The sequence below is a fragment of the Diadema setosum genome, chromosome 8, assembly GCF_964275005.1.
Source record: "Diadema setosum chromosome 8, eeDiaSeto1, whole genome shotgun sequence".
In the NCBI taxonomy this organism is placed as follows: domain Eukaryota; kingdom Metazoa; phylum Echinodermata; class Echinoidea; order Diadematoida; family Diadematidae; genus Diadema; species Diadema setosum.
Window position 1 is genome coordinate 38,627,908 of NC_092692.1, and position 18,797 is coordinate 38,646,704.

The following is an 18,797-nucleotide window of genomic DNA, read 5'->3' on the forward strand; positions in this document are numbered from 1 at the left end:
CTGTGTTGCCTTAGATCTGTTTACAATCTGCTTCTCTCACATCTGGAAGAAATCATACTAGAACTTTTTACTACTTGGCGAAAAGTTATTTTCTCTCAATATTTTTTCATTCATGTGTGTAGGTTAACGAAAGTCTGTGTGATACAGTGAGATGGTCCTCCATGACTTTCATATTGTATGCTTTTAATGTACTGTAAAACAAGATATTTTCTCGGCATGAAATCTTCGCGAATTGGAGCTGACGGCCTTTTTCGTGGCATGAAATTTTTGCGAGTTGCCTCTAACATTCAATGCATATAATGTAGACAAAAACTTTTGCATACATTTTACTTTTGTGAATCTTGGCTCTCGTGAAATTTGTGAAATTAAAGGGTGTGTACAGTTCTGGTTGAGGTGAGGATTTAACATTTTGCGAGATATTCAGAAACCACTCCATGAGATGTCAAAGAGCATGAAATTCTAAGGGGTATTAAAAGATTATTTCATGAAAATCGGTTTTGAAATGGCTGAGATATCCAAAAACAAGTTGAAACAAAGATATCCTTTTATTATTATCATTTTTTGGGATATCTCAGCCGTTTGAAAACCAATTTTCATCAAATAAATGTTGAATTCTTCTTAAAATTACATGCTCTTTCATATTTCATAAGAAGTTTCTCATTATCTCACTTAGGAATGTTCAAAACATGAATCCCCACCTCAACCAGTACTGTACAGTCCCTTTAAAATACACACGAACATTCCTCGTTTTACAGTAGCTTTGACATGAGTATTGAAACCATTGGAGTAAAATGAAAGGGGAAAAAAAAGGAAACATTTGTAGTTGCTTTGTTTCTTTGTCTTTAGGAACATCATGTCTTTCCTGGATGAAGTGGACAAAGCAGAGCAGGATACTGTCAGCGAATATTCACAGGTTGGTCCTGAAATCTGTGTTGATTCCCTGTGGCAGTTTCATCTGGGATAAATCCTGTTTTTGATGATGATGTTATCACCTACCTCCACACAGAAGCTCTTTTGTAACATGCTGTAGATTTTGTTCTTCTGTCGGTGATTGGAATAGGAACTGAAAGGTTATAGATGACAAGGGAGGGCGGACTTTTTGACAAAATTCTAAGATTTTTAATGGCTTTACTAGACTGATATTTTACTAATCATGAGTATGCTATTCATCAAATATTAGTTGAAGTAGGAAGACATGGTAACAAATCTACAGAGCCTGAAAAACAAATAGACTGTTGCAGTGGAAGAAAAAGATGCCGAGCATTGGATGTGGTTGTACGTGCGATGGTGGTTGTCAATAAATTGTCTGTTGAAGAAGCAGTTCCAATGCCGTTCTTGTCCATGACTTGCCTAGACCAGTACATCATGTGAAATTCACATACATAAATTATGTAAATCACATTAATGGCGAAACTAGAGTCTACATCATAAGTCATGTGAAGTTACGAATAGAGATTGTACTGCTCCAGTGGCTGACATCAAGACAAAAAAACAAAGAGTTGACCTAATGTTGATTATTATCAATGTATCCTCTCTTCTTGTCTTGCACCAGGCCATCGATGTTGATGCTCCCACATCCCGCAGCGTCCCTCCCGTTGCCTTGGTTCCCTCCGCCGAGGAGATCCAGAAGCTGGAGGAGGCGTCAGCGGCCGCCTCGGAGGTCACCAACACCGTCCTCTCGCAGAGGCTGCAGCTTGAGGAGAAGGAACGCAGCATCAAGATGCTGCAGAAAGCTCTGGTGAGTCGGGAGGCTTCTTTGAAAGTTAGAGCCAGAATTATTCTTCTCCTTTTAATGGTAATCTTCAAAGAACTCTGCAAGCCTATCATGAAGATGATTTTGTGTGGGTGAGTAAGTTCAGTGTGGTCCGTCATATTAGTTTGTGATGGGGCATGTGGAAAGAAACAAATAACCTAGCAAACTTTTGTTGTGTGGGCACGGGGTGGATATCCATACCTTTGCAGTGCCTGGCCTTAGGGCAGTACATACACATCACTGGTAGTTTCTTAATCTCCGCATTTTGTATTATTTCATCATGATTTTTTTTTTTTTACATGGCTTCCTGGGACGCAGTGTATGTTTGTAAGTAAGCAACCAAAAGACCAACCACTTTTTGTCCCTTCCAGAGTACTGGGCAATGAGCATAAAGAGCCTTGCCTATGGGCACAACTCCTTGCAGCTAAGGGACTTGAAACAGGGACCTTGAGATTGATAGTCCATGTTCTTATCCCCTGAGCCACAACACCTCCTTTATACGAGTTTGTCTCGCTGTGAATGCAGAACCAGCAGAGGGAGTTGACTGTCCGACACGCCAAGGAACAGGAGAAGGAGACGAAGAAGCGACTCCAGCTCCAGAAGGAAGAATATGAATCAACCATCAAGAGACATCTCTCTTTCATTGATCAGGTAATCCTGGCTCCGGGAAGTGGTTCCAGGCAAAAAGCTTCAGGGAATAGTGCCAGGGCTATAGTGCTTCCAGGCAATGTATAGTGTCAAGGCTGTAGTGCTGCCAAGCAATATATGGTGTCAGGGAGTAGTATTTGTCGAGAAAAGCTGGGCAAAGCTCCAGGCAATAAGCCTGGGGCAATTACTCACTGCAGTGGTTTCCAAGCCAAATAAAAACTTTTAATTTACAGCAATAGCTCCTGTCTCTGATACACTGGCAATAGCTCCAATGCAATAGCACCAGGCAATAGCTCCAAGGCAATAGCAAAAGGCATTAGCAAAGGGCAATAGCTTCAAACAAAAACTTTGTGCAAAAAACTGCAGAAATGGCTCAAGGCAATAGCTTCAGGCAGTAGCGTCAGACAGTCATGCCAGGCAATTGGCATGGTAGAGTGATATGCACCATTTCATATTTGCTTGCAATACATTGAAAGAGTCCACCAAGAAACTTACCTGGCTGACGCGATTTGCCGGGATGATGAGTTGTTTTGGAGTATTTTGAAATCATAAATAAAAGTCGGTACACCGACTTTTATTCCAGAAGGGTCCAGGTTAACTTGGTCTCAGGGACAACTCGGCCCTATTTCAGACAATTTATACGCAGTTCGTGATCGCCATTATTCTATGCATAAGTGCACGTCCATTTTTGGAGACGCACCAGAGGTTCTTTGATGCATGCGTTGTATTAACTCGGCCCATAACTGCGACCAGCCAGAACGAGAAGCGCTTCCATAGTACAACACTGTAAAATCCAGAGGGACAACTCGGCCCTGCCATCAAAGTGAGGCCGAGTTGTCCCCGAGTCCGAGTTAAACTGACCCCTACCGGGTAAGTTCTGAGATAGAACATTTTTTGTTAATATTTCTCATTTTGGTCATTACCCAACAAATATGTTGTTATTACAGCATTATTCCACTCATTTCTTAGGCGTACGTGTACATTTTGGAGCAAAATTTGACAATTTTGCTGGCATAAGAGAATTATGTTTTGGCTTTAGAGCTTTGGGCAATGGCACCAGAGAGTAGCTCCAAGCAACACCAGAAAGTTTATAATGAAATAAAACAAATCCCATACTTAGCCAATTCTGGAATGAATCTGATCAAGTTGTTTCAATGCTCACAATACATACTTTATGTGAATATCCATGAATCCTGCAAAGATATCTCCTATCATTGTGCTCTAGGATAAAGTTTTTCTGCGGACATTGGTCTACTGTCCACTCTGATGACTATGTTGCTTCTCTTTCTTTTTTTTCTCGTCTTCCTCTTCAGTTGATAGATGACAAAAAGGCTCTGAGTGAGAAGTATGATTCGGTCGTCACAGAGCTGAAACAGGTGGACAAGAAATACCAGGCCAAAATCAAGAATTTGGAGGAAGGGTGAGACAATTCAAACACATAAAAAGTATTATTTGATGTGTCTGAGCATAGTCAAGGGAAGGGCATCCCAGCTCTCAACTTAAAGGTAATGATACCGAAATATATTTGTTGGTTGAGTTAATGCAGCAATATTAGTAGAACATACCAGTAAAGTTTGAGGGAAATCAGGCAGTCCTTTCAATAGTTTCGGTTCAGCCATCTGTATTAATGAGAAACATAAGTCTGACATTACTGCCATTAGAATACCTCTTCCCTATGATGCTCCTATGACACATGAGGGGGAAATGTGAAACTTGCACTCTGGGTATTTCTGGAGAAGACATGATACATTGGAATGTATTCTCAGTGATTGCACATTTACACGTCCTGGCATCTACAGGCATGTGGAGAATTATATTTTGAGAAGCTATGGAAAACGGTTTGTCCTTCTCTTGGAAGTTGATTCTTTAAATGTTAGATTTCTTAAAGAGTAATGTTAGGAATAAACAATGAATGAGGCAGTGTTTCTCTTGTTTATGCCACAGCCATGGACGAGAGCTCACCAAGATCAAAGATGTGCAGGCAGCCGCAGAGAAAATGCGCCGAGAGAAATGGATCGATGAGAAAACAAAGAAGATAAAGGTATGTGGGAGAACACAAGAAACAACAGTGTTCTTTGTATGCAGTGCTACAGAGATATCAAATAGAATCTTTGATGAAAAATGTAGAAAACACAAACTGTGAAGTGACACTGCATGCCTAGCAAAGGCAGAGAACTCCAACTCTCCCACTTTCGACGGGAGATCTCCCGCCGAAAGCCCATTTATGTAAAATCTCCCGTTCTCCCACTTGAGATTTGATTTCTCCCGCCCTGGCTCTGCGCCTCCCGTTGGAAAGGATTTCTTATTTATTACCATCATATGTTGAAAAATAAGCCTTAGATAGCACGAGAGAGCATCTACAACCCTAGAACTTCCAGGGCCCTTAAGCGGGCCCTGGACCCTGGCCACAAGGAACTTCGCACACATCAACTTGGAGTCTCCCGTTTGCTAGGGGTTTCAGGCAGGAGAATCTCCAGATCAGAAGATCCTTGGGGTTGGAGTCTCTGCAAAGGTAGCCATTTAATAGGAAAATTCCTATTTCTTTGATAGGAAAGAAGAAGCTTATTTCAACCCTGTGGTCTTTAATATTTTTGTCACCACCCGCTGATAGTAAAGTATGTGTGATGGATGCAAGTTCCTAGTTTTGCATTATTTTCTCCCAGTTATTCTTGTTTACTGAATTTTAGGGATAGCAAGTATGGTTACCTGAATTCAAGAGGTAAAGGTCTCCTTGTGCGTGGGAGATGGTTGGATAAACCCGCACAGGGAAAGAATAAAAGATGATGTGTCTCACATTATTTCATCTTCCAAATTTGAAGAGTTTTATCACAAAACGAGCTGACTCCATTCGTGTTAAGTTGAGATATTTGTGATTAAAACTGCTAAAAAACAAAGAAAATAATAAGAAAATGCAGGATATTTTTAATCATAACTTCTAGAATATTTCTTGTTATGTCACAAGTGAGGTATTGCTGGAAAGGTTTAATTTTGCTGTGTTTGATGATGGACTTTTAAATGTTTAAAAATCGTGCTTAGCTCATTTTGCAATAAAACTCTTCATTTGTAGACTGAAGTGCAGCAGTTTCTCATTCACTGCCTTATCCTTCCAGTAAATGATCATGATTGAAATTGCAGGAGATCACGGTGAAGGGCCTGGAGCCAGAGATCCAGCGCCTCATCGCCAGCCACAAGGCTGAGATCAAGAAGCTGAAAACGATCCACGAGGCAGAGATGCTGCAGGCGGAGGAGCGGGCTGGACAGAAATACATCAAGCACATCGAGGAGGTGCGGGAGCAGCTGGCCGAGGAGAAGGAGGCTGCCTGTGGCAGGGAGAGGGAACTAGCCAAGCAAAGGTACGGGGTGTAGTATCCTAAGAATTCTGTAAGACCAGAAATTTTTGTGTGCATGACAGAAACTTCACGAGGAGCCAAGAATCGCAAAAGTAAAATGTATGCAAAAGTGTTTTGTCTACACAATGCATTGAATACCAGCAGCAGTTTGCAAAAGTTTCATGCCGTGAAAAAGACCGTCAGCTCCAATTCATGAGACTTTCATGCCGCGAATGTTTTTGGCATTACTGTATTCTGAAAGGCAGATCAAGTGCTCTTTCATAATTGTAGAAAAGTGAGAATGTGTTGAATTTTCTTTATCGTTGTCCATACATGAGTCACAAAACTTCATAGTCTTCTCATTCACCACCAGGGGCACCAAAAACTCTAAAAAATTCTTATCTTTTGAATGGATTGTCCAATTTTCCTCAAACTTTCACTGATGTATTTTACTCATGTTCCTGCATTGACTCAATTCACATATTATGTATTTGGGTTTCATTCTCTTTTGAGCAGAGAGAGAGAGAGAGAGAGTAGAAAAAGGCTAGAGACACAGCTACAGTAGTTTCCAATTAATCGGGCAGAGTCTAACAGAGCATTTTTTTACCCGATTAAGTGGAGTACCCAATTAATTGGTACCCCTTTAACCCTAACTAGGCCGGGGGGGGGCCTCCGAGGCCCCCCCCTCGACGTTCCGCGCGATGTATCGCTAACGTGAAAAGCTATCGCCGCGACGTTTCATGACTTTTTTCTGTCGAGTCTCCCGCATCTTTTGACACCAAATTTGCGATGCCCGGGCACGCGGTTCCGAAGTTTTGCATAAATATGTACTCGCATGTCAGACCAAAAATTGCTCAAAAACATGAATTCGTGTACAATTTCAATGGAAACTGTGCTTACAGTCAAATTTCATAAAAGCATGATTATTTTGGGGTTTTATTGATTAAAATCAACTAATAACATATTTTCTCGTTCAGAACAATGTCGCGGACAAGTTTCATCGAAAAAACAATGAAAAACATAAAGTCGAAAAAACAAAGAAATACATAAGAAATTCAAAAAACAATAAAATACTTAAGAAATTTTTTTGGATGGCTCAATTTTTTTCTCTTATATTTGCTTAGGACACTAACAAGAATATTTACACAAAAAAATGTGCCCATTTTGGGCTTTATTTAGTGATTTATACCAAATTGTCTGATTTCATGCATCATTATGCATAAATTAGCATAATTTAGCATAAATGACAATTTTTCAAAAATCTAACATCATAGTACTTTAGATTACATCATAGGCAATGTGTGTGCCAGTTTTTGTCGCGATCGCGCGGTCGACGGCCGAGATCTGGAGGGAGGGCCTGGGAGGCCCCCCCCCCCCCCCCCCCCGGCTCTATGATCTACCTAAATAGCCCGGCCTAGAGTACTGTATTAGCATTACCAATACTGGATAGAGCATGTTGAATGAGAAACTTGTTCACAAAATTGGCAATGCGAACTCCGCAGGTACGAGAAACAGCTGGAGCAGGAGGAGGCGGCCTACCAGCAGCAGCGGCGGAGGATGTACGGCGAGGTGCAGGAGGAGAAGGACCGCATCAACGAGCAGGCCCGGAGGCAGCGGCAGGAGATGGACCGACTCCAGCAGCAGATGGAATCCAACAGCCACAAGGCTATCAGTGCCATGAAGGAGGAGTATGAGAAGGCCAGAGATGAACAGGAGAGGAGGCATAGGGTAAGTCCCTTTCCTACACTCTCTCAATTTGGGGCCCAATTTTCACATCATCATCTTCTTCTTGTTTGTTTGGTGTTTGCATGTTTTTATTTCCAAAACAGTATAATCATATACAAAGTAAACAGTGTTGAACATGGCAAAATTGAAACATGAATCAAGAAATAAAACAGTAAAATCATATCACGGTGCCTCTGTGCGCTTCTGTAGTCTTTGGTGCGTACGTGGTACGGAAGCGTGCATCAAGTTGGAGTCTCTCGTTTGCTAGGGGTTCCAGGCGGGAGAATCTTCAGATCAGAAGGTGCTTCGGGTTGGAGTCTCTGCGAATTTGAAGTCAGAATTTGAAGTCAGAATGAACATCCTGGAAGTTGCTATGAGCAGACATTCCATTGTCAAGAGGTGGTTACTGTCTTACCTCCCTTTGATCGCAATTGCGTCGGAAAGAAAACTTTGAAGACTTTGGAGGCCCTCAAAGCTGCCCTTGCCCCCTAAGTTTGCTGTGTACTCATGTAATAGTCTGCAAGAATGTGTGGAAGGTGAATTGCGAGATCCCCAGGTCTCTTGTTTTATTCTTTGTCAGTATTTGTAGTTTCACTCTGTATGAAAGTGTACAATTTACTCCGATGTATTTGATAATGGTACAAGAAAATACTTTGCAGAAAGAGTATTGGTTTTAGAAATCTAGCAAATTTGATGTGGGTCTTTAAGTGTGAGCAATTACCATTGGTTATGTTAATCTACATAATTGATCACAATCAATTTTAAACTGATCAGAAATTGTTATCAGTTGTGTTTCTCAAGGTTTTTTTTTTTTTCACGTGGATAATTTTCATTCCCTGCCGCGATGAGTTATGCTCACATGTGCACTTGTGGTTACTGTTATATAACAATACATGGTACTTCCATTTCATGAATGTAACAAGGAAATATTCTGGGGAATTTTACATTGACTTTTGTGTGTATTTCTTCTTTCTGTTTTGAAACCTCAGAACAAGATGTGAAGAAGGTTTAATCTTCACGTATTCTCAATTTTCATTTCATTTCATTGCAGGCTGAAGTGAAAGACTTGGAGGAGAGGCTGAGGATAGAGAAAGAGGCATGGGAGGAAAACTACATGAAGAAACAGGTCAGTGATCTAAATCTAGAAATAAAAAGAGTCCAAGAGAATCTTGGTGCAGAGGGGGGAAGATGTGCTATGGCAGATTATCATTAATTGTCACCCTCTGTACAAATGTATTTGTAAGATCAGAACTGCTGATCTACATATTAACAAACATGTTGGGAAAAAATATGCCAGGTATTTGTTCCAAGTTCATTGTGTCACTGCCGGCAACCAGGTATATAGCCTGGTGGTAGTGTCACTGCCCGGGAAACAGTAGATGACAGGTTCGATTGCCACTGGTTCCTTTTTTTTTTTCCAACATGGTTGTCAAAATGTAGATCAGTGGTTACCATTTTGCAAATACATTTTTTCAAGGGTGACAATTCTTAAAGATCTGTCAGAGCACAAAAGGAGTCCTCTTGTTATGTGCTGATGCTATTTACATGTACATGTAGTTTTCAAGATTTAGTAAATCAAATTTCATTTTTGTGTTCTTAATAAGCCAGAGAGGTATCTTATTTTGAGCATGATTTACCTTGCCAGCATTAAGAACAGAGTTGTAACACAAGGTATGGTGCTGTCGGATTTTTGACCCACTTGAATGTCAGAGCCATATTGTAGAAACACAATTCGTAATCAGAATTGCAATTACGTGTGGTAAGAATATTAGGCAATTTATCTTTTTCCTTTCAGCTGCTGTTGTGATATCTATAAAAAATGAAGACAGTGTGATATGATTGAGGGAGAAAATATGTGTGTGAAAATGAGTAGAACTGATTAGAAACAGTGTGATTGGGGTCAGGACGTAATTAAGAATGATCACTTTTGTTAGCTTAGAAACAAGAGTGAACATGAATTAAGCACACGTGTGTGAAAGGACGTGTAATTTCCTCCTAAATGTTCGCCTTTCATTGAATGAATGTGCATTGCTTACTATTGCAATGCCGAAATAATGGCTATGTATGTGTCTATCCCGATTGGACAGGAAACATGGCTTCTTTCCAAGGAGCGTGACTTAAAAGAGCAGGTGAGGAAGGATCGAGACAAGGAGATAGAACTGGTCATCACCAGACTGGAGGATGATGCCCAGTCTTCCAGGGAGGAACTAGAAAGAGCAGCTGAAAATAGGATCAAGTAAGTGATCCTTCCTCTTCTTCTTTTCTTTTTCTTTTCCTTCTCTTCCTTGTCCTCTCCATCCCTTTCCTTCTCCTTTTCATCCTCCCCTCCTTTCCTCCTCCTGCTCCTCCTCCTCCTCTTACTTTTCACCTTTCTTTTCCTTTCCTCTTTCTCCTCCTCATCTCTTCCTCCTCCTCCTCTTCTCCTTTCCCTCTTCTCTCCCTTCCCCTTCCTCCTCCTCCCCTACTCCTGCTCCACCTTCTTCCTCCATCTCCTCCTCCTCCTCCTCCTCCTCTTCTTCTTCTTTTTTCTTCTCCTTTCCCTCTCCTTTTTCCCTCCTCCTCCTACTCTTCCTACTCCTCTTCTTAATCTTTTTCCACTTGTACTTCACATTCCTGTTCCTATTCTTCCTTCCATATGAACATGAAAATGTCATACAACTTAGGAATGATTAGAAGAGCAGGCTAGACACCACACTGTTATAAAGACTTTCTTGTCAGGTGTTATGTATTGTCTTTTTATTATGCCAAGAATGTCATGGCCTATCAAGATAGTCTAGTCACAAGAAGGACTATTTTACACATATGTACGATAAAATCAAAAAGATCTGTGGCATTAAACTTTCGCAAATTGGAGCTGACAGCCAATTTTTGCAGAATTAAACTTTTGCAAATCGCCACTGGCATTCAAAGCACTGTGTAGACAAATACTCATGGAGTTTGCATGCATTTTTCTTTCATGAATCTTGGCTCCTTGCAAAATTTGTGAACTCATGAAGTTGCATGCCCATAAAAATTTCTGTTTTTATGGTATTTTTAATTGAAATTTCATGGTGGTCAAAGTATTTTTTTCTTTTCAAACAATTTGAATTTGACCATACATCTGTTGATAATCTGCTTCTTCCCCCAGACGTATCAGGGACAAGTATGAGAGCGAGCTGCGGGAAGTGGAGAGTTCTGAGAAGAGGACCCAAGAGAAGCACAATGAGTTAAAGGGTCAACTGGCTGAGGTGGAGGGAGAGAACCTCAGGATACAGGGTCTGCTCAAACAAAAGGAACATGAAGTGGCTGAAGTTCGTAAGGTGAGACAATTTTAAACCTATTCAAGGAATTTTTAACTCAATTGATTTTTTTTTTTAATGTGAAAATGTATATTTATTTATTTGTTTGTTTGTTTGTTTGTTTTTTATGTAGCTGGTCCCTGTTATTCAGATTATTTTATGCTGGTGTAAAGTTGTGTGAAACAAATTGATGCTAGAGTGCTATTCCTTGTGAATATGAACTTGATCCAGCTATAATTTGCAATGTATCCGCTCAGAACTTCTTGTTGTGTAAAGGTCTTTCTATCCTAATTAGTTGATGTATGAGATGGCTGAGTAGCATGCCTTGTACTATAATATGGAAACATACCAACACATTTGTGTATACCTTTCTCACATGTAAGCCAGTTCTCGACATTAGTTTTGACCTGGTGGCTGGGGGCCATTAAAGGTGAGTTGGGGATGCCATGTTTTGGTGGCCCGATTGGGCAACAAAGATTCAAAATGGATCTTTAACATTTGATTTTGTTTCGGGCCACCGAAATTTGAGATTTAAAGATTTTAGTGTTTCAAATGGGGTACCAGAGAAAAAAAAAAAGTTAGTGTTGAGCCTCGTGTAAGTGAAAAATTAGTGCTGCAAAATACGGACAATTGTATCAGCCATGAATGCAGTGTGATATCTATCCTTTATCGTTTAAGTGAAAATCTTGGACAAACATGAGGTACAGTCCCTAGCCTCCGAGAATGCTCTGACCCATGCCACACTCTCACTGTCTGTTCGTGTGTGACCACAGGTGTGCGACCGACTGTCCAAAGAGCGCAACAATGTGGAGGAGGTCATCCGGCAGGAGTTCGCTGACCGGCTGGTGGCGGTGGAGGACGAGAACAAGCGGGTCAAGAACGAGATCTCAGAGATGAGGGCGAGGCACAAGCTGGAGCTGACCCGCATCCAGGAGAGCAAGGAGGAGGAGATGGAGGAGGTGCACAAGAGGTGAGGATGATGGCACCCTCTCTGGTAGCACGGGGAGAGGTTAAGTGTTCAAACTCATGAAATTCTTCCATCGAGATGTTTTCATTGCAACTGATTGACAAATTGCCCTACATCTCTTTGGAAGAATTTCATGAATTTGAATAACTACGCAGTACCCGCTGCATGCTATAAGGATTAGAACCAACACTTGCTGTAGGGTGAAAGCTCGGGGGTCTAGTGGAGATGACGCCTGTCCGGTGATCAGGAGGTTGTAGGTTTGAATCCTGCCCGGGTATGTACGCCCGTGTTTTTTTTATCATGGCTACTACGAAAACACTGATCAATTCGGTGCTTATTTACGTCAATGTAGGGCAATTTGTCAATCAGTTGCAAAGGTTAAGTGTTGTTGTGTCTGTTGTTATTGTTGTTGCTGTTGGTGTTTTTGAGTAGTTGCTGTTGTTGTTGCTGTTGCTTTTGCTGTTGTTGTTCTTGAGTAGTTGCCGAGAGATGCAGAACTTGATTTGTCTTTTGCAAGGCTGTGGCACTGACAAATATGACACTTGGCTGCTCCCTTCATTTAATGGGGGGGGGGGGGGGGTGGGCCTTCACACCCGGGGTAGTGTCAGGGGAGAGGGCAAGCCCTTCATCAAGTGACCAAACATTGAAAAAAAACTTTTTTATATATTGTTTGCAAGGCTCTCATATTAACAGACATGATGCTGGCTCAATTCTTCTCATTATGATGTCACTTTATCTACTGGTGTTTGTTATCCTTTTTGATTGCATGAGATTGATAGAAGATACAACAACACATGCAGATGTATGTCATGTACAATCAAGATAAAACTTCCTAGGAGTGGTGGTAGACCATGATATGATTAAAAAAAGTATTTTCTCTGATAAAAGGAACAGACCATTCTCTCATCAGGTACATGCATCCTCAATATCAAGAGCAATCATAATTGCGTTATTTTCTTGTCAATGATTTTCATCTTGACACTTTGAATGTGAGCACACAACACATTTGCTCATAAAAGTATGCTGCAACACATAGACAACACTTGCGAAGAACACATTAAATCAGCTTTACAATTCAATTGTGTCCACCAAATGCATTCCTATACTTGGAACCCAGTTAGCATGCATTAGTTGTTGCTATGTCTAGCAAGCTTTAGGGAAGCCTTTGTATGAATGGAGTTGTAAGATTTGAATTTGGTTAAGTTACCAGTCCACCATTCACAACAGAACATGCTCATTGATCCTCCAACAATTTCCAGGGTGAAGCAGGCGATAGCCAAGAAGGAAGAGTCTGTGAGCCAGCTGAGGCAGCAGCACGCAGCAGCCTTGAAGAGGGCAGACCACTTGGAGTCCCTTCTGGAGCAGCAACGGAAGCAGCTGGTGAAGAAGAAGTGAGCCGCCGATTCTAGGAGAGGTATGAACTCTTGTGTTTCGCAGAATGTCTCGGGCAGATTTGATCAGAAAAGTGCCCCAACTCAGTGTTTGGATCAGCTACTTGCAAAGAAGAAACGATCCCCAAGAGGAACAAGCCTACGTCTGGTAAATATCTCGCATAACTTTCATCAGGAAAAGGCCCTTTCATCATCAGTGTAGCTGGCCACAGGAAGACGTACACTGACCCCCAGAAAGAGACAGTTAAATGTGCTATGTTCATTGAGCGCTTTTAATCAGAGAAGGTCCCTCCATTAGAATTAAAAGCATTTGGTCAAAAACAAATCAGGAACCAATCCCAGATTAGGTCACATCCTTACTTGCAATGTCTTGTTGGGAATATAGTGATCAGAAATGTTCTCGTGCTTGCATATATGTAGCAGTTCCTGTGTGAAAATTTAACCGATACTGGATGAAAATCTGTTAGTTTCTTTACCTTGGCAAGCTAAAGGTCTTCTTTAGTTATCTATTTCAAGAGAATTTTGAAAATGAGCTCTAGAGTAGACATATGGAATGGAGCTGTTGATTGGCCAGTAATTGTAATTGATAACAATTGTACGATGACTCCAATGTTCAAATGTCCTTTGCTCATTGTATATTGCAGCAGTTCATGCTTGAAATATTCCCATCATTTGAAAATCCTACCTGCAATTCTCTTTTCACTCCTTTCCATTTCATATTTTTGAGGCATTTTTTACATGTAGTGTGGTACATCGTGCACATGACATGGTTCATTTTGTGTTATTGCAACAGCAAGCTTACAGTTTTAAGCATTGATTTTGTATGTAAAGATGCAAGTAATGTATTTGTAGTGGACAGCCTATGATGATTTTGCGAGGGACAAAAAATGTGTGTGAGTGTAACATGTGTTCACACTTGTCGTCATAAAGTGTCATTTAGCTAAGTATTCTAAAAGATTCATTCTGAGGCGTCAAAGGCACAGATAATATTGAATGAAAGTAGAACAAACTTGTGCAATCTGTGGTTTCTCTCTCCTTCCATATTTGATCAGTTTTGACCCTAACCAGGCTGGGCTTTTTTGAATGTTCTGTGGCCGTCGATCACGCAATCGCCACGAAAATTGGCATGAGCATTACCTGTGGCATAATCTGCCAAACTATACAAACAGAAATGGAAATTTGCGTCGTAATAATCAATTATGCTAATATATGCATAAAATCATAGATTTTGCTCTAAATCAGAAAGTTAAGCTCCTAGAATCTTAATTTTTTGGTGATAACATTCTTTGTAGCATTTCTAACAATGTACTCGAAAAAATCTGGTATCAAAATCAATTTCTGATGTATTTTATTATTTTATGAATTTTTTATGCATTTCTTTGTTTTTCGACTTTTTGTTTTATCATTTTTTTTTTTTGCAAAATTTATGACAGAACCTATTTTAAGCATACTTATGCTAAAATTAATTGATTTCAGCACATGAAAGTGATTCAACCCCCCTCCCACCGGCCTTTTTAGGGTTAATAGTTTTAGAAATGTGACACATGCTTTATCACTAGATGTAATTTGTTAGGGGACATTTAGTTCAAACTGGAGAGCTCAATGATGATATTGTACATGAATGAATAAAAGAAAACGGCATCTCCTGGTTTTATATACAGATGTACGTGTGTTACTCTAGTTGTTCACATGAACAAAAGTTTTATATTGCCATGGTATAATGCAAGAATGATGTTATCACAAATGCACTGCATCTGTCTATTAACCTGTTACCTACAATATTCTGCACTCTCCATAGACACTGTACAGGCTCCACCAGGTTTTCATGTGCAGTGGGTTTAATTTGACAGATGTATTTTGCGAGACCACATTGGCCAAGCCATATGCAGCAGCAGAACAGATGGTACCCATTGTATAATCTTTGCAAGTGGATGAGACAAAAATCATGAATAGATGTGTTGCTAGCCCAAAGGGAGCGCTTTGCGTGGGTCTGTAACACCCTCAACCAGGATATCATGACAGAGATTAAGAATTTTGACAAGATACATCCATCTATGACATAACTATGTGGAAGGACAGTTGTATTGCCTCTGACTCGTTCTCTCCAAAATTTGATAAAAATCCTATTAGATGTGGTGTATTCTTTGTCTTGTCCCCGTGAGGATTCCGTAAAGTGTGGTTACCTGGTAACATTGCGATTGAAGTGTAAATACTGAAATATTCATGTTCTGCAGAGGCTTTTGCACATAAACCTAAAATGATGAAGGCTTTGGATTATCAATGATATCCCATTAATAGCTCTCTTTCTTTACCATCAGACTTTTGTTTCACCTTAACATATGTCTGATAATATGTCATTTGTCAGCTTTTCAATCAGCAGCAAAGCTTGTGCAGCATCAACTACATGTATTAGCATCAATTATGAGCTACATGTCTCTGTAAGTACCAGAAGCATTAGGTACTTGTTACTGCTTAGTACGGGTAATTCTTTTTTCGTCTTCTTTTATACATATTTCCACAAAATTTCTGTAAAATTGCTGTTCATTTGCATTTGCATTTTTTTTACTTTTGTTTTCTTGAGGTCATACCTTTTTGTAAATGCTTTCTATTGTTACTGATATTTCATAAACAATGTGTTTGTTCAATTTGATTTTGTGTAAGCGATGTAAAGATCTATTTTGTGTTTCAGTTCAGTAATTGTCAAAGGTTGATGTAGATATTGATATGGAAGAAGCAAACCACGCACCTCAGATCCACTAACCTTGATTAGAGTTCAAACCGTCCCAGAAAATTCACCTTGATACTTAAATTATTACACAGCTGTGACCCAACTGACTGTTACTTTTTCTCTGCCCTGAACAATGGAGTATTGTGAGGAATCATTTTTATGCCTCCGCCACGAAGTGGTGCCGGAGGCATTATGTTTTCGGGTTGTCCGTCCGTCCGTCCTTCCGTCCGTCCGTAATGAATTTTGTGGACAAGGTAAGTATCGAAACCTGTTGAGGTATCCTAATGAAACTTGGCATGTATGTGTATTAGGGGGTGAAGTTGTGCCTATCAACTTTTGGGTGCACATGCTCAAGGTCAAAGGTCAAAAGGTCAAGGTCAAATACATAACATTTCACTATTTCCACCATATCTATTGAATGCCTAAAGATATTTTCTTGAAACTTAGTGTATACATGTATTACCCAATTAAGATTCTCTGGTAAAAGTTTGGGTCATGAGGCCAAAGGTCAAAGGTCAAAAGGTCAGGGTCAAATACATAAAATTTCACTATTTCCACCATATCTATTGAATGCCTGAAGAGATTTTCTTGAAACTTAGTGTATACATGTATTACCCAATTAAGATTCTCTGGTGAAAGTTTGGGTCATGAGGTCAAAGGTCAAAGGTCAAAAGGTCAAGTAAAAATAGTAAAACTTCTTTTTTTTCTCCGTACCTTGGAAAATTGTTCAAGGTATCTTCATGGAACATAGTATATACATGTACTGACTGGAAGTGATTATCTAGAGAATGTAGGGTTCGTGGGGTCAAAGGCCAGGGGTCAAAGGTCAAGTGCAAGACTTCAAAATTTTACTATTGCCCTCATATTTATGCAATGCCAGCAGGGTTGTTTTTTTACACTTTGTGTATGCGTGTGTAACCTAATAGAAATTCTCTGGAAAGTTTTTTTTTCTCTTTTTGCCTCAAAGGTCAAAAGGTCAAAGATCAAGTGAAATTGCTGAACTAACTTTTTCCTCCATATCTCGGAAGTGACTCAAGTTACCTTGAAACTTAGTACATATTATGCATGTTCTACCTGAAAGTAATTATCTTATGAATTTTAGGGTCAAGGGCCAGATGAAAATGGTAACAATTTACTATTCAATTCAGAAATTGCACTTTTTCTCCACACCTGTACCTTGAAAATTACTCAATGCCTAAATGTATGAATGGGTCAAAGTCAAGTTAAAGTCCTTAAATCCCTAGATACATGCTCTCCTATTCATCCAATTAAACCTACGTAGTACGTCAAGGAAGGTGAACATTCAACACATTTGTGACAAACTTGTATATCATTCCAATATTTTGCCAATTTTGTGAAAATGTAATCACACAGTGTCCACATGTACTATCTAGACCTATTGGGAAAATCATGCATTATGGCGGAGGCATACCAGTCGCCAAAGCGACATTTCTAGTCTGTTATGTCCCAGTCACATAGACATCCCGGATCACCCAGGACCACCTCGGATCTGATCCGGGGTGATCCGGGGAGAGATCTGTGTTGACACCTTGGACATCCTTGGACCTCTGTGTATGTCCGTGTAGATCCGGCGACATCCGGGAGGCCAACACGGCAACTTTTGGAGGTCAAAAACATCCGCCGTTATCCGGGGATTGCCGTGTTGGCAGAGCAATCCGGGATGGTCCGTGTGGCTGCCGTGTGGCTGCCGTGTTAATCCGTGCAGATCCATGCAGATGCTGTGTTTGTCCATGTAGATGCCACGCTCTTCCGGCCTTGTCCGTGTAGCTGCCGTGTTGATACTATGTGTACAGTCACATCAACGCTCGTCGACACTTCATGAGGTCGAAACTATCCCGGATCCGGATCTCCCCGGATCTCCCCGGATCACCGGGTAGATCCTTGAGGATCTGTGATTATATGTGACTGGGGCCCGAGTTGAGATGGATTCCAAATGAATCTGACGTATTTTTGCGAATAATCTTTTAGAAGGGAGTTTGTAAATATATATATATATTATTTTTGACAATCCAGTCTTTGGTTGATCTATCTCTACTGCCCATCATTAACTAGTCCTGCCTTCAGGAGGTATGTTAGTCCACTTCCTGACTGTATTTATAGCATGCATGCAGTGTCCCTACCACGGACGTTGATGGCATCTAAATTACACAAAATTACCGATTCTGATACAGGGCCAGAGTGTCATGATCAGTAGTTCAGCGCGTCGAGTGTGGAGTACGTGCATGTATTAGTGTGGGGAATGGGGACGATTAAAATCGACCAGTATCTAGCTGGACTAGAGGCATGTCCAAAAATGAATATGTGGTTTCATAGAGATATTTTATACAACTTTTGTTGTGCTTAGAGTGGTGAATTAATTTGTGAAAGAAGATATCAGGAGGCATGTCCCAAGATAATTGCATGCACCTCAAAAGACCTTGCTTTTTACTCGTTCTTGAAAAATATGCTTGAATTTTTGAAATAAAGTCCTTAAAAGGTAGCAAATTGTATCAAACATTTTGTTGAATAATTAAGGATGGAAGTCCTATTTTATCTTTTTGTAGAAAATTCAGATTTTCTGTGTGTCCAGGATAATGTTACTGTAACTGTTTACTGAAAATAGAGTGAGAAATACTCTTTGGAATCTCATTAGCCCAAATTCACGAAGGTGGTACAAATGAAACCATGGTTTAAACAATGGACAAAAACCATGGAGCGCCAAGTGTCGCATGGAATATTTCGTTATGAAATCAGTCATTTCGTTGATGAAATGATTATTTTGTAACGAAATGACAACATTTTCTAACTAAATGAACATTTCGTCCACGAAATGATGATTTTGTTAACGAAACGGTCATTTTGTCGACGAAATGACCAATTTCGTAACGAAATATTCCGTGCGACACTTGGCGCTCCATGGTTTTTGTCCATGGTTTAAACCATGGTTTCATTTATACCACCTTCGTGAATTCAGGCCA

At 40.3% G+C, this 18,797-nt stretch overlaps 1 protein-coding gene across 1 annotated transcript in view; it reads left to right on the plus strand.

The window, feature by feature from the left end:
* The window catches only part of LOC140231767 (centrosomal protein of 131 kDa-like), a 34,115-nt gene extending 21,008 nt beyond the window's left edge, over window positions 1–13,107 (plus strand). The window contains exons 10-21 of the mRNA XM_072311918.1: window positions 847–913; window positions 1,553–1,738; window positions 2,279–2,404; window positions 3,715–3,821; window positions 4,346–4,442; window positions 5,537–5,754; window positions 7,233–7,458; window positions 8,507–8,581; window positions 9,543–9,691; window positions 10,583–10,754; window positions 11,507–11,703; window positions 12,960–13,107. Of these exons, the coding sequence (XP_072168019.1) occupies window positions 847–913; window positions 1,553–1,738; window positions 2,279–2,404; window positions 3,715–3,821; window positions 4,346–4,442; window positions 5,537–5,754; window positions 7,233–7,458; window positions 8,507–8,581; window positions 9,543–9,691; window positions 10,583–10,754; window positions 11,507–11,703; window positions 12,960–13,095 (1,756 nt within the window). The 3' untranslated portion in view covers window positions 13,096–13,107. The remainder of the gene's footprint in view (window positions 1–846; window positions 914–1,552; window positions 1,739–2,278; window positions 2,405–3,714; window positions 3,822–4,345; window positions 4,443–5,536; window positions 5,755–7,232; window positions 7,459–8,506; window positions 8,582–9,542; window positions 9,692–10,582; window positions 10,755–11,506; window positions 11,704–12,959) is intronic.
* Window positions 13,108–18,797: the final 5,690 nt, after the last annotated feature.